The 13,793-nt window shown below is 32.8% G+C and overlaps 1 protein-coding gene across 12 annotated transcripts in view; it reads right to left on the bottom strand.

The window, feature by feature from the left end:
* OSBPL9 (oxysterol binding protein-like 9) overlaps positions 1 to 13,793 on the bottom strand; it is a 120,224-nt gene that overhangs the window by 31,618 nt on the left and 74,813 nt on the right. For 4 of the 12 annotated variants that reach the window (XM_004679002.2, XM_004678997.2, XM_012722261.1 and 1 more), the window contains 5 exons: positions 9,215 to 9,310; positions 8,363 to 8,410; positions 7,461 to 7,490; positions 6,663 to 6,713; positions 703 to 741 (listed from right to left, as the gene is read on the bottom strand). The exons of 1 other annotated variant lie outside the window; for it this stretch is intronic. In XM_004679002.2, coding sequence (XP_004679059.1) covers positions 703 to 741; positions 6,663 to 6,710 — 87 coding nt within the window. In that variant the 5' untranslated portion in view covers positions 6,711 to 6,713; positions 7,461 to 7,490; positions 8,363 to 8,410; positions 9,215 to 9,310. Of the gene's footprint in view, positions 1 to 702; positions 742 to 6,662; positions 6,714 to 7,460; positions 7,491 to 8,362; positions 8,411 to 9,214; positions 9,311 to 13,593; positions 13,663 to 13,793 lie in introns of all 12 variants that reach the window. 7 more of the 12 variants (XM_004678998.2, XM_004679003.2, XM_004679001.2 and 4 more) reach the window with 4 other exon arrangements.

Below are 13,793 nucleotides of genomic sequence, written 5' to 3'. Positions count from 1 at the left end.
CCACATGGCGTGGCAGACCTCTCCTGACCCGCCCGCTGCTCCCCTCAGCAGTGTACTTCGTTGATCTGCCTGTTCTGTTCCCCGCTCTGTCTCTGGTGAAGCCTCTCGCTGCTCCTGAGCCTCTGGCCTGTACCCCAGTTCTGTATACACAAATAAATAAATCTTTAAAAAAAAAAAAAAGAACACATGCTGCAAAATGTTTCAACAAAAATGCTGTATATACCACTGTAGTAATGGTTGTTAACACAATACACAAAATCTAGAAGAAAATAATAGAAAACATAACATACTTAAATAGGTTAAGGTATCTTTCAATACTTTACCCCTTCCCCTGTGCTTTCATCTGAGGAAAAAAGACTGACAAGAAATGTAGTGTTGTGAGTTATATATTATTTAGACATTAAGAGTGAGTTTCCAAAACATGATTAACCTTTCAAGTTAACACATGCAGAGTGATTTAATTAATTTGAACCAACACTTAAAAACATTTTCAAGACTGTCATTTCCCCTCCAAATGATTGTTGAAAGAGAGTCAAACTGGAAGAGCAGAAAGAAAATTGCAAGAGTCAATAACAAAAAGCAGTGAGTAGGTGAAAAGAGGAATTTGCGTTGAAAATGAGTAGAAAATCAGCTTTCTCCTGACATGACTGGTTATAATGCTCTGCTGAATTAAAAGGAAATGAAAGATTAGCTTAAACTTACTATAATTCCGTCTGCGTGCTTCTCCGCATTACACTGGTCCTTAAGGGAAAATGTTAAAAAATTAACTTCATTCTTTAACTTCTCCTATATTCTCTTCCTACTAAGAAAGTTTATTTTATTAGGTAGGTAACAATGTTAGGATACCACTGACTGTGCTTTTCCTGTAAGTTTTTAACTTACTATATATATAAAATTCTATCACTGCCTAGACAAAAATCAACACCAACAGCCTAACAATTTTTCTATATGTGATTTAAGTTGCTTGTGGAACTAGCCTTATGAACTATGTAGTTGCATCGGTAGCACTGATTAAAAACAGCTATACTAATTTAAAACTGAGACTCTACATATTTCTAGTTTTAACTTTATAGTAAATTATACCAACTCACCATAACTGAACATCTTTTCACGTGTTTATTAGCTATTCATATATTTTTAACAAACAGCTGTTCAAATTCCTTGCCTACTTCTTTTTATCATTATTGAGTTCTAAGTGATTTTATATAAACTGCACACAAGTCCTTATCAGATGTGATTTGCAAAATTTTTTCCATTTCCATAGGTTGTCTTTTTACTCTCTTGATAGTGTCTTGAGAAGCATGCACATTTTAAATTTTGATGAAGTCCAATGTATCGGTCTTATATTGTGTGTGCTTTTAGTGCCTTATTTGAGAAATCACTGCTTACTCTGAGATCATATAGGTTTACTTCTATGTTTTTGTCTAAGAACTCTACAGTTTTAGCTCTTACATTCAGATTCTTAGTCCACTTTGAATTATTCTTTAGAACATGAGGTAGGGGTTGGGGTTCAAATTCAATTTTTTTTTTTGGCAGGAGGCTAAAAAGTCTGAATTCAGTTCCATTTGTTGAAAGAATCAAATTAAATTATGAATTTTCATTTATCACCATGGTGTGTTTGTTTGTCATATAATTAGAAAGTGGATAGGTACATAATTAGGAGAGCTTTCTCTAGACTACACTGTCTCATTAGGAAAACAGAGATATATTGCATGTATTTATTGTGAACATGGTTTTAAAAATACTGGCGTGTGCTGACTAACTAGTCAAAAGTCTTAGCAAATTTTATGGTGCTAATGGTTTTATCAATATATATTTGGATTTCAGTCAGGCTGGTTTTAATAGTTTCTCTTTCAGAGAATAGCCAAAATATTAAAAAATGAGGGACTTATAACCAAATAAAGATATAGTGTAATTTAGTGATAAAGATACAGTGTAATTCAGTGATAAGAAGCATTAGATCTTTTATTTAATCAACATAATTCACTCAAATCTCTGGTTTGGTAGTACTTGAGATTTAGTATTAGCTGATCCCAATAAAAGGCAACCTGTGAGTTACCTGCAAAACAAAAATAAAGTAATAGAGTAAAATCCTTAAAGTTTATAAGGGGAATGGATAATTAGGCATGTAATAATCTATGTGTTCATCTATATTTGACTCTGTCTTAAATAACAAATCACAAAGGTTAACAAATATAATAAAAGTGGACTTAACATATCCTGTAAATATCAGGCATTATTATCTGAGAACATGGGGGCAGGGGGAGAAGAAATGTTGATATGTGTTTAAATTATATTCGAATTAGAAAGTTATTTTCTTACATAGCAATGTACTTAACCAGTAATTTACTACTGTATGACAAATTATCCTGGAGGCTACCAAGAGTTGGAAAAGGGGCAGAGGCAAGGTTCAAAATAGAAAGATACAGGGAATACTGTTTATGAGGTACAGTGTTTCTTCTGGGGGAATGACAAAAATATGCTAACATTTGGTTGTGGTGAACATTCCAGGACTTTGTAAATATACTAAAGTGTATATATAAATGAGCAATTTTGTGGTATGCATCTTATATATCAGTAGACCTGTTTTTTAAAAGCTTAACAAGAAATAGTGGATACTGATGAAAATAAAAAGTTGTTGCAGAAAAAAGTTTTGGGGAGAAAACCTGCGACCTAAGAACAACTTAAATATACAATTTACTTAAAAGGAATCCATGGTCATACAACTCAGATCACATGGATAATCTACATCTCTGCTGTATAGTTTCTTAGCCATTAGGCACATGTGGTTATTAAGCACCTAAAATAAAGTTAGTTCAAAGTTGAAATATACTGTGGATACTGAAGGTGGAAAAAAAATGAAATATCTCATTAATGAATTTCTATTCTGTTTACATGCTGAAATTATATTTTGGATATACTGTGTTAAAATACATTATTAAAGTTAAGTTTACTTTTTAACTTTATAAGTTAAAGTTTTAGCTTATGGCTAAGTCACCTAATCTTAAAGTTTTAAGATTTATAAGTTAAAGTTTTAGCTTATGGCTATGCCACCTAATCTTAAAGAACTGGTCAAGTTCCCATCTGTATAGGTATCCCAGACTATCTCCACTTCCTTCACTTTCTTTGCAGTTCCCCAAAGGAAGAACAAAGTATCCTTGCTAACACAGCCTACCTGAAAATCCCACTAACCAAGCAGAGCCCAAATTCATTGCTGGCATTAGAATCACATGGGAGTTATAAATCTCTCAATTCTCAGGTGCTATTCCATGCAAGTTACTACAGAATACCAGGGAGTGGGAATCACTATGCATCAGAATTGTTAAAAGATCCTCAGGCAAATCCAACATACAGCAAGCATGAGAAACAATGCACTAATCATGCAGGCTGGAGAGAAGCTAAAATAAAGGAATAAAAACTGAAAAGAACATAAAATACTACCTAAAGCAGGCTTGCTTTAAAAAATTCATACTAAAATTAACCCAAAGCTAGAACTGGACAACTGCAAACAAAAGAAAGAAACTAAACCATGATCTCACACACCAAAAGCCAAAAATCAACTCAAAATGGATCAAAGAATTAGATGTAAAACCTGAAACTGTAAAATACATAGAAGAAAACATAGGCAAAACATTTCATGACATAAGCTTTAGTGCTGCCTTTTGGGATTTATCCCTAAGAGCATGAAAAACAAAAGAGAACATAAACCGCTGGGACTACATCAAACTAAAAAAAAACCTGCACAATAAACGAAACCATAACTAAAACGAAGACACCTTACTGAATAGAAGAAATATTTGCATATCATATATTTGACAAAGAATTGCTATCAAAGACAAACTGTAGAACTCATAAAACTCTACAAGAACAAAGGAATGTAAAAGAATGCAACCAAAAAATGGACAAAAGTGGCCCTGCTAGGTGACACAAGGTTTTTTCTTGATTAAAGCAGAGCCATGAAATTATCCACAGCCACTGCAGCATGATTTCGATCCGTGGCCAGGGAGGTGACCCACATGGCACAGCAGACCTCTCCTGTCTTGTCTGCTGCTCTCCTCAGCAGTTTATTTCATTTTATCCGACCGTTCTGTTCTCCACTTTGCCTCTGGTGAATCTTCTCCCCCCTGCACCTCTGGCCTGTACTCCAGTCCTTGTATGCATAAATAAATAAACCTTTAAAAAAAAAGAACTGAACAGGTACCTCCTCCAAAGAAAACAATCAAATGTCCTGCAGGCATATGAAAAAATGGTCACCTTCACTTATTAGGTACCTTCAACTCAAGACCACAGTGAGATAACATCTCACACCTGTGAGAACCTACATCAAAAGACAAGACAACAACAATAGAAAAGGGAACCCTTCTACACTGCTGGTGGGAATGCAAGAAGATGGTTCAGCCCTTATGGAAAGCTGTTTGGAGGTTTCTCAAAATATTAGGCATTGATCTGCCATTCGACCTAGTAATTCCACTCCTAGGCATCTACCCAAAAAACTAAAAAAACACACTAACTCGAAAGGAAACTTGCATTCCCATATATAATTGCAGTGTTATTTAGTAGAGCTCAATTACTGAAACAACTTAATTATCCCAGAACAGATGAGTGGATCAAGATGTGGTACATATACACAACTGAACACTACTCAGTGATCATAAAAGATAAACTCATGCCATTTGCAGCAACATGGGTGGAGCTTGAAGGGATAAAGTTAAGTGAAATAAGTCAGGAGAAAGATAAATACCATTAGGGTGTCACTAATGTGTGTTATACATAATAACTAAGTTAACAATCAGATAAAGACACGCTTAAAAACTAACCCTTAACAGCTAACTATAGAACTGAAGCATCAAGGGGAGAAGGCTTAAGGGAGGGATAAAAACAAAGAGTGAAGGAGGGCCCTCCCTGGTGGTGCAATGGGTTTGACCATAGCATTGCAAGTTAGCAGCAACCAACTCTGTGTGAGTTCAAGCCCCAACCCTGGAGGTGATCCACATAGCAGAGGACCTCTCCTGTGTTGCCCGCTGCTCCCCTCAGCAGTGTACTTCCTCAATCTGCCTGCTCCCCACTCTGTCTCTGGTGAATCCTCTCACTGCCCCCGCACCTCTGGCCTGTACCCCAGTTCTGTATGCATAAAAAAAAAAAAAGAGTTGAGGAACTGTTACTATCCCTACTTTATAAAGGAGGAAACCAAAGTATAAAGAGGATAAACTTGTTCAAGTGGTGAAGCAGAGACTCAAACACATTATAGTCTGGCTCCAGACTATTGTAATGATAATGAGGCCTCTCATTACTGTTTAAAAACTTTGTATCTTAAATCAGAGATTAACTGACTGAAGAATAAAGGATGGTTATCACAACCAACCATTAAAAATTATGTATTAGAAAAATTTACTCAAAATTCACAATTATTTAGCAGATCCATACCGCATGGCAGATAACTGTTCTAGGCATTTATGATACAGTAGTTATGGAGTAAATGTTTGTGTACTCCCAAAATTCAGGTGCTGAAGTCCTAAATTGCCCACTGTGGCTGTATAGAGTAAATCTGATTTTATATAAAGGTGGCTAATGATGCAGTGGTCAGAAAAGTCCAAAGAGGTTTCATGTAAGCAGAAATATGAATAAGGTGAAGGAGTAAGTCTTGGAAATCTGCAGTAAACGTCTTGACCCACCCATTGCTCCCTTCAGCAGTCTATTTGAGTCAATCTGCCTGTCCTACACCTGGCTCTGTCTCTGGTGAATCCTCTCACCCCCCAACACCTCTGGCCAGCTCTTGTATGCATAAATAAATAAACCTTAAAAAAAAATGTCAAGAAAGTGAACACAAGTTTTGAAAGTATGGAGTCTGGACCCACAAAAATGACACCCCCCCTCTTTTCCATAATTTATAAGCTGAATGTCCTTACTATTTAAGCACAAATGGATTGTGTTATGCTATTTGTGATTAGCACTGCTCGGAGAAAGTATCTATAATTGGGGAAAAATATATGCAACTGAAAAAGTAAAATAGGTCAGTAATTAAAAACTCACACAAATACATTTCTACACCTGACTGCTGAATGAGGCCCCCAGCTCCTTCTAGCAACTGTTATAAGTTTAGGGGTATGTCACTTAGAAATAATCAAGCCATAAAAATCAATTTTACGTTGAATACATCAGAATTTTTTAGAAAAGGAGATAATACCCATGAAATTTTTAACACACAATAACTTAAATGCCATTTTATTTCATGAATAAGAAACAAGAAATAAAGAAGGGCTTCATGAATGTAATTTAGTAACAAAAATCTAAAAAAGAGTCTTTAGTATACTCTCATTATGAATAAGAAGTTCTGAAAATTTAATTCCTTTTTTCCTAAGAAAGACTTTCTGTGAAAGATTTTGCACGGTTCCAAGAAGTCATAATAGAAAAAATGAAAGGCAGGGGGTGAATCATTCAAACACGCTCCCTTCCTTCTCATCCAAGATCAGAAATGACCTTATCAATGATAGGCACAGGATACTTTGGTAATTAGTCAAACACAAAAGTTGTTCAATAGACCTCCACAATAAAATACAGTGGGAAGGTAATACACTGCAGAACCAAGTTTTATGGTTATTAAAGAAAAATGCCAATAAAATGTTTAAAGTTCACTGAAGAAATTGAAAGTAAAATTTACTTACTTTAGCAATCTGCAGCAACACAATGCAGTGTTTAATTGACTCTACCATGCTCTATAAAAACAAAACACTGAATTGAGGCTCTTGCTTCAAATAAGTTAGAGGTTAAAATATAAAATTTCAGTAAAATATAAACTACACAAGAGATATTCTGCCTCGATATCCAGTGACTGCTGATACAGTGATATTGTCAAATGAGGTTATTATAGCAATTCTATGAATTGTTAAGAAAAGATAAATAATTTTGATATTGCATATTATCTAAATGTTTTTTCAATGCTTTAAACAGATGTGATCTAATTAACCTCCATGTTCTGAGATCAGAAGCAGATAATCCCAATGTAAATTCTGAAACTTTTTTTTAGAACTTTAATGGAATTATAGAGCATATTCTATCAAAATGTTGGTGAAATGCTACTTTATATAATTTTAAAATGCTTTTATCCAAATACAAATCTTAATAATAACCCAGTGTATAATGTCAGAAGGCTAGTACATCAAAAAATTTAAATCATAATATCTTCTAATTACATAAGAGAATATATGTTGTGCATGGATTAACAACCTTTTATCTAAGGATCTCAAACAGACAAGACCAAAAAAGATTAAATGGTACATCAAGTCAATTTCAATCAGAGGGATTAGTCTATTCACTAAAATTCCTTTGGAAAATAATTCTTAAACCTTTCATAAAAACTAAAATCTCAATTGCTCTTATTAATAATGGCAACTTAAAAACAGAAATAGCATTTTAAAGCACTTTCTAATGCAATATCAGAGTTTATCAAATATATAACTTACATTTGTTGTCTCTTTGAGAGTTTCAATTTTCTGTGAAAAATATTAAGTGTTAACAAAAATAATCAGAAAAACAAAGCTGTATCACCATTGCTTTTAACTAGTTAGTCATTTAAGGAATTTTACCAAAATGTATTCATTATTCTTAAGTGAGTACAGGTAGGTAAGGAAGGGAATACTTTCTGTTATACTTCTTATTTTAATTTAAATTTTAAAAATCATACATTTATGGTTTAATTCTTCAAATAAAATATAATTTATTCAAGTTTTGAAAGAGTAATATAAATAATTTTATCCCTTACTTGAAGTTTTATCTTTTCTATATAACTCATTATATAATTTCAAAATGCTAATTTTAGAATCACCTTAAGGTAAGTTGTTTAAAAATAGCATGGGGCTTGATTCTAAAACTAAGAACAGCAGGTGAGTTACATATGACTTACTACAATTACTAAATGTAAAAGAGCCAAACTGCAAGACTAAGAACAACAGGAATGCTAAATACAAATGATGTACATCAGAAATCTAGTCAAAAAAAGGGAAAAATGTTAACTGAAATAAGAAAACAATATTCAAACTAAAATATAGTTACCAGAAATTCAAAAGGAGACATATATTAAGCAACCCTTACATTGTTTCCTTATCTGTGGCTTGTTTATTTTGAAAATTCTTGTCATTTATAAATAACACTCAACTGTAAAAAGGCTACTTACAAAAAATAATGTGACTTACAAAAAAGTCTTTTAATTATAAAACCAGAACATAAGTGCACCAGAAAACTCTCTTTAAGTCATGACAGGTAAATAATACTATTCGGTAGTCAAAACACTCAGGTTCTTTTTTATTTCTCTTAAAGGCTCTTGGATTTATCATTTTTATATAAAATCATGATTTACAGAAATTACCTTTCTCTGTTCATCATCTTTGCAGTTTTGAAGTTTATCATCAAAGAGCTACAGGATTAAAAAATCGTATCACATCAATCTAATGTACTAGATAGTATACATTTAGTAAACACAGAAAGTAAATGTTCATTCTTAAACACATTTCTTCCAATGGTGATTTATGCATATTTTCAAGATAGTATGAATTTTTCAAATCTCATTTTTTCAAATCAATTTTTTCATATAAATCATTATTATTATATTCAATAGAATTTGATTTCAATTATTATATTCAATAGAAATTGATTTCTCTTGTAGAATTCTAACCGAAAAAACAAATACTTTTTAAAGAACTTAAAACAGAAGTTCAAACATTAAGTTTTTTGTGCTTGTGTTTGATAACATAAATTTAATAACACTCCTGTTTTCCTCCCCCAAGACTTTTGCTTGCAATTAACTTTAAAGTGAAAATGAAAGGAGACAACTCATTTAAGTAAATGTAAGGGAAGCAGAGAAATGACTTCTCCTACCACCCATTCCACACAATGGAAAAGAACGAGGCCTTGGAAATCAAGCCACTTAAAACCAGTTTCATTGAATTTTGGGTACCTAATCTTGTATATTTTCTTCTAGTCACATCTAGATATTTACCTTTCCAAATGATAAAAGCAATGTACACTGTATACATGCACTATTTACCAAAACAGAGATAAAGACCTTTGAATAAGCCATCCAGATCTTTTAATAAGTCAATTTAAAAATTGGTGAAGAGCCACGTAGAGTTGTAAATTAACATCAAGTAACCTTCTACACAAAATGAAGCTTAGTAACATTTACTACTTTACATCAACCTAATATATACTAATGGCATACCTTTAATTGTTCTATTAAAATTTGTAGGTAAGCATCAGCCTCGGTAAGTTTCTTATCAAAATCTTGTACACTAGGAACAAATCCTGAATCCAAACCCTGAAGAAAAAGAAAATTTGCAATAAATCTAGCAGCACCCTGGTAATATTTAAAAATACAAAAAAAAAAAAAAAAAAAAAGAAAGAAAATCCTTCATGAAATTTCCATTTTTAAAACAAAATTAGTATTTTATATAATTGGTGTATTTATATTATCTAAATTCTCCAAGAAGAGTTGTATATGAATCTGTTTCATGAACATCTAACATTATTCCTTTCTTATCAACTACATGTGCTATCACTCAAATTAGTACTTACTCTGTCCCCTTCAGAATCACTTTTCTTCTTTCCGTAATAGCTCCACTAGCCCCATAATGGCTCCCAGTCATCTCCAGAGCAACAGTACTTTAAAGAATACCTAGATTACCTCTGATTTCCCTCTATATTTTGTTCAATTAATTCTTTAGTTACTTCACCTTAACTTCATATTCTTATTGTTTTGTTCTCCCTTTTCTTAGCTCACCCCATGAGCTCTGAAGTTTTTCTCCTCCTCCCTTATTTTAAAAAAAAAAAGAATCTCAAAATTCTTACCTCTTTTATGAAGCCCCTAAGTCAAAATGACAGTGCTTCTCTCCTAATCAAGTTCCCTACTCACTTTCACTGCTGGCACGAACACTACACTCTGGACATGGTATAAATGTTTATTTATTTAAAAGGTACACTTATTTCTCAGTTTAAGAGTCTGGCATTTCATGTCCTACTTTTTGTACACTAAAAATTTTAAGTTCCATCTCTCACAGAAAAATCAACCCAGGGTATATTGATGTTGCAGATATTACATCTACTAAAACAATTGTAGATTGAACAGGAAGACTAGCAGCTTGCATATGTGCATGCCCAGCTGTCATCTGTCATCCAGTTAAAAAGGAAATGAAGGCTGTAAAGCATTAATGTCACAATCCCTACTCAACCACAAAACTCTGTACTAAGTGGGTGAAATACAGTGGTTCAATATACTATTACTTCTTCACCAAAATATGATCATCACTTTCCTAATCTCCACCTTAGTAAACTGAGCCAAGAGTTAATTTTCTATCAAACCAGCAATACACTTTAACATTACACTTGAGGACTTTCACAGTCATTATCTCAAAACACTATTGAAAAAGTATGCCATTATTTAAGTAACAATAGGCTGGCAAACCTGGTTTTCTAAATACAGCTTAGCCACTAAGAGAGGCTTGGCTGCTGTCTCTCTGAGTTTTTCTTTTTTTAACCTGCCAAGTATAGGTATCATGCTCCTACTATTATTGATGTTACAGATATTACATCTACTAAAGACTACAATTATGGACACTATCAATTACTGCTATTATCACTATTGCTTTTCCCAAAGTAATATTCAAATTCTGAATCAGAATACTAGCCACTTAAGTCCTACTGAGCATATGGACCAATCAACTTACACTGTAGTACATTTTCTTATCAAATTCAAAGGCAGGCAGTAAAGCTGCCTTTTTTTAGCACACATAAATAGACTGTTTGAACTGAGTACTGAAAAACTCCTTCCCAATGAGATGTCATGAATAAAAAAATTAAGGAAAAAATCATAGTAATCTATAATAAAGCATACGTTTACTAGATATTTATTAGATGATGAAATATCTTCATTTTTCAAGATAACCCCCAAACTTCCTATTAGAAACATACAGTATGTAGAGTATGGTAACAAAAGATATGGAAAAGGAAGAATAGTCATCATAATATTCAGTACTATACTAAGAAAGAGGGCAGTAATTTCTTTGTTATATAGCACACTAGAAAAATTAGGACTGCTTGAGTTTGCTTTTCCTTTTGTCTCACAGAACAATATAACTACCAAGAATTTACAAGATACAGTTAAAATCAGCTAAATACATTGTTCTCGCTAAATATGACAGCATCCCATAACATCCCTATACCATTAGAATAAACACTCCATATATCACAACATCCAAGTCAAAGATCTACTTACCAATCCACCCTTCTTTATGTAATGCATTAATGGGAGACTTATAATAAGTTATTGGTGTCAAGCCTAAACTCCTTTGCACAATAATCGTAATTCTCTGGTGCACTAAAAAAACACAACTACATACTCATCACCCTATCTTCAACTAATATAACATGCACATACTTATGTACAGTATGCATAACTGATAGTAACTAAATTGTTTTCTCAAATCTCACAGAATGCACTAAAAAAATGGGAATTTTCACTAAAGTCTGATTCAACAGTCAAAGCCACCTAGTCCAAGCTCCTCATATACATTACTTTTATAATGTCTTTGAAAGTCATTTAGGATTTGCCTGAGTATTTCAAAAGAAAAAGAACTCACTACCTCCTAATAGATTACTTCATGAAAATCTCAGAACAGGGCAGGTTTTTCAAGACAAGAGTATGACTTCAAATTTCTTACAGTGACAACGTAATATTAATTCCTGAGAACAAGTAGGTGGGGGGAGGGCTAAGCAGATATACATCTAAGTACTGTGTACTTACATTAACATCTATCATATTTTATAATTAAGCATTTGATTATAAGGTCTACAATGGCAAGGACTGTGCCATTCATTCAACCCAGGACTAGTCCAGCAATGGATGAGTATTTGTGACACTGCAGTGTCAGACAATTGCTAATGCCATGTAACTATCATTTCCATGACTTTCCCCCTAGATTTCTCTTGGCTTTCTGTTCTCTTTCTCCTTCATTTTGTAATTCTTTCACTCCTTTCTTCATGTTTTCCTTTATCTCTCTTTTATCCATGTCCTTTTGGAATAACTGAAATGATTAAGTTGTACTTTTCGCTATCAGAACCAAGGAGGCTGCACTCACTAATTTACCATACCAATGAAACATAGTTCTAACTTGGTGACTGCTGTATGAATACATTTAAAATTTAAATTAAACACAGTTATTAAAGAGAAATAAAGGCAAAATGGTTGTGTTGTAAAAGAAATTAAATTAGAAAAACTCATTAGAAATTAAACCTGAAGCTAACCATAAAATTAGAAATCAAATTAAAAACCCACCAATACATCAAGTATATTAAAAACAAAACTGTCTCTAGCTTTCCAGAGTACTAAATAAAGTGTGTGTATACATATATGTGTGTATGCATGTGTGTATATATGTGTACATATATATATGTGCATAAGTGTGTGCATCTGTGTATAAATGTACATATATAAATCAAGAAAAGTAATACATGATCTTCTATCAGTCAGGATATACCCAGTTTAAAATATATACATAGAGGGAGGTTTCTGGTCCAATTTTAGAGAAATTTCAAAAATACTACATAGACTGCTAGAGTATCAAGTCTCCTCAAAAATTGTATATAAAAGTACTTCCTACTTTCTTCTATATTCATGTTGAGTTACATCACTTTTCCTTTTTCAGAAGGAAACTAACAAGCTAACAAATGTGAGCAAAAATACATGAATTTCTATTAATGACTTCTATTAATTTCTATTAAACACTTCATACATCCATATCACCTAAGCTTCATACCCCCATTAAAAAGAAAAATATTACAAGGATGTCCTTAAAACTGTTTTAAGTACTTACATTTAAATTATAGCTGTTTTAAGAGAGTCACTTATTAACTAAACAGTGTAAGAGACAATTTTGAAGGCAAGGAGTAAGACCTTTTAAAGTTAATTCCTGTTGGTAGAGGAAGAGTAGTGTGGCAGTAAAGGGAGATGTACTGAGGCCAATAATATAGGACAGGAAGGACGATGGCTAGATAATACGGTAAAAAGGTATTCACAAACAAGTAATTATTTTCCTATCATATATTACTTCACAGCAAAAGCTTAAAGGATTAAGTCCCTTGTGTGCAACTGCTTTTTCTCTTGAAGGAAAAAAAAAAAAGTAATAAAAACATGTTGCAAAAAGAGAAAACAGAAATAGAAACAGATATCATCAGATATCATCCCATGTAAGTCTCATCAAAAAGTTGAGAATAACAAGAAAACAGAACTAGCTGGTAGTAGAACTGTAAAAGAGAGTAACAGTTTAAAAAATTAACAATGGAAAAACACCAAAGAAAACAAGCCTCCTAACAACAAAAAAGATGGCATGGATCTGGACAAAAACAGATGACTTTTAAAAGTTAGCCAACACACATACATCCTGTAATCAAAATAATGAAAGTTTTTCAGAACTGTCATTTTGATTAAAATATGAGAGTATTTGGAAAGTTTATGTTCACAATTAGCAAATTGAGATGACATGCATCACAGATACGCTTTCAGCCAATGAAAGAAGTATAGGGCATACTTACAATTGAATCACTTACAATTATTTTTGAAAATTCAAGAACTGGAGAGATACCAGAAGACTGGAAAAAAGCAAGTGTGGTACTGATCTTCCATAAAGGTAAGGAAAAGAAAGAATAGAAAGTTACCATACTGTGAGTCTGACATCAATAATTAAAGGAATAATAAGAGAAAAATCTGTAACTATACAGAGGAAAAGTAGGTAAACAAGTAGCAAATG

This window comes from Condylura cristata, unplaced genomic scaffold (assembly GCF_000260355.1).
Source record: "Condylura cristata isolate star-nosed mole 26May11 unplaced genomic scaffold, ConCri1.0 scaffold00008, whole genome shotgun sequence".
NCBI classification, from domain to species: domain Eukaryota; kingdom Metazoa; phylum Chordata; class Mammalia; order Eulipotyphla; family Talpidae; genus Condylura; species Condylura cristata.
Note: the sequence above shows the minus strand (reverse complement) of the source record. Positions and strands in the feature narration are given on the sequence as shown.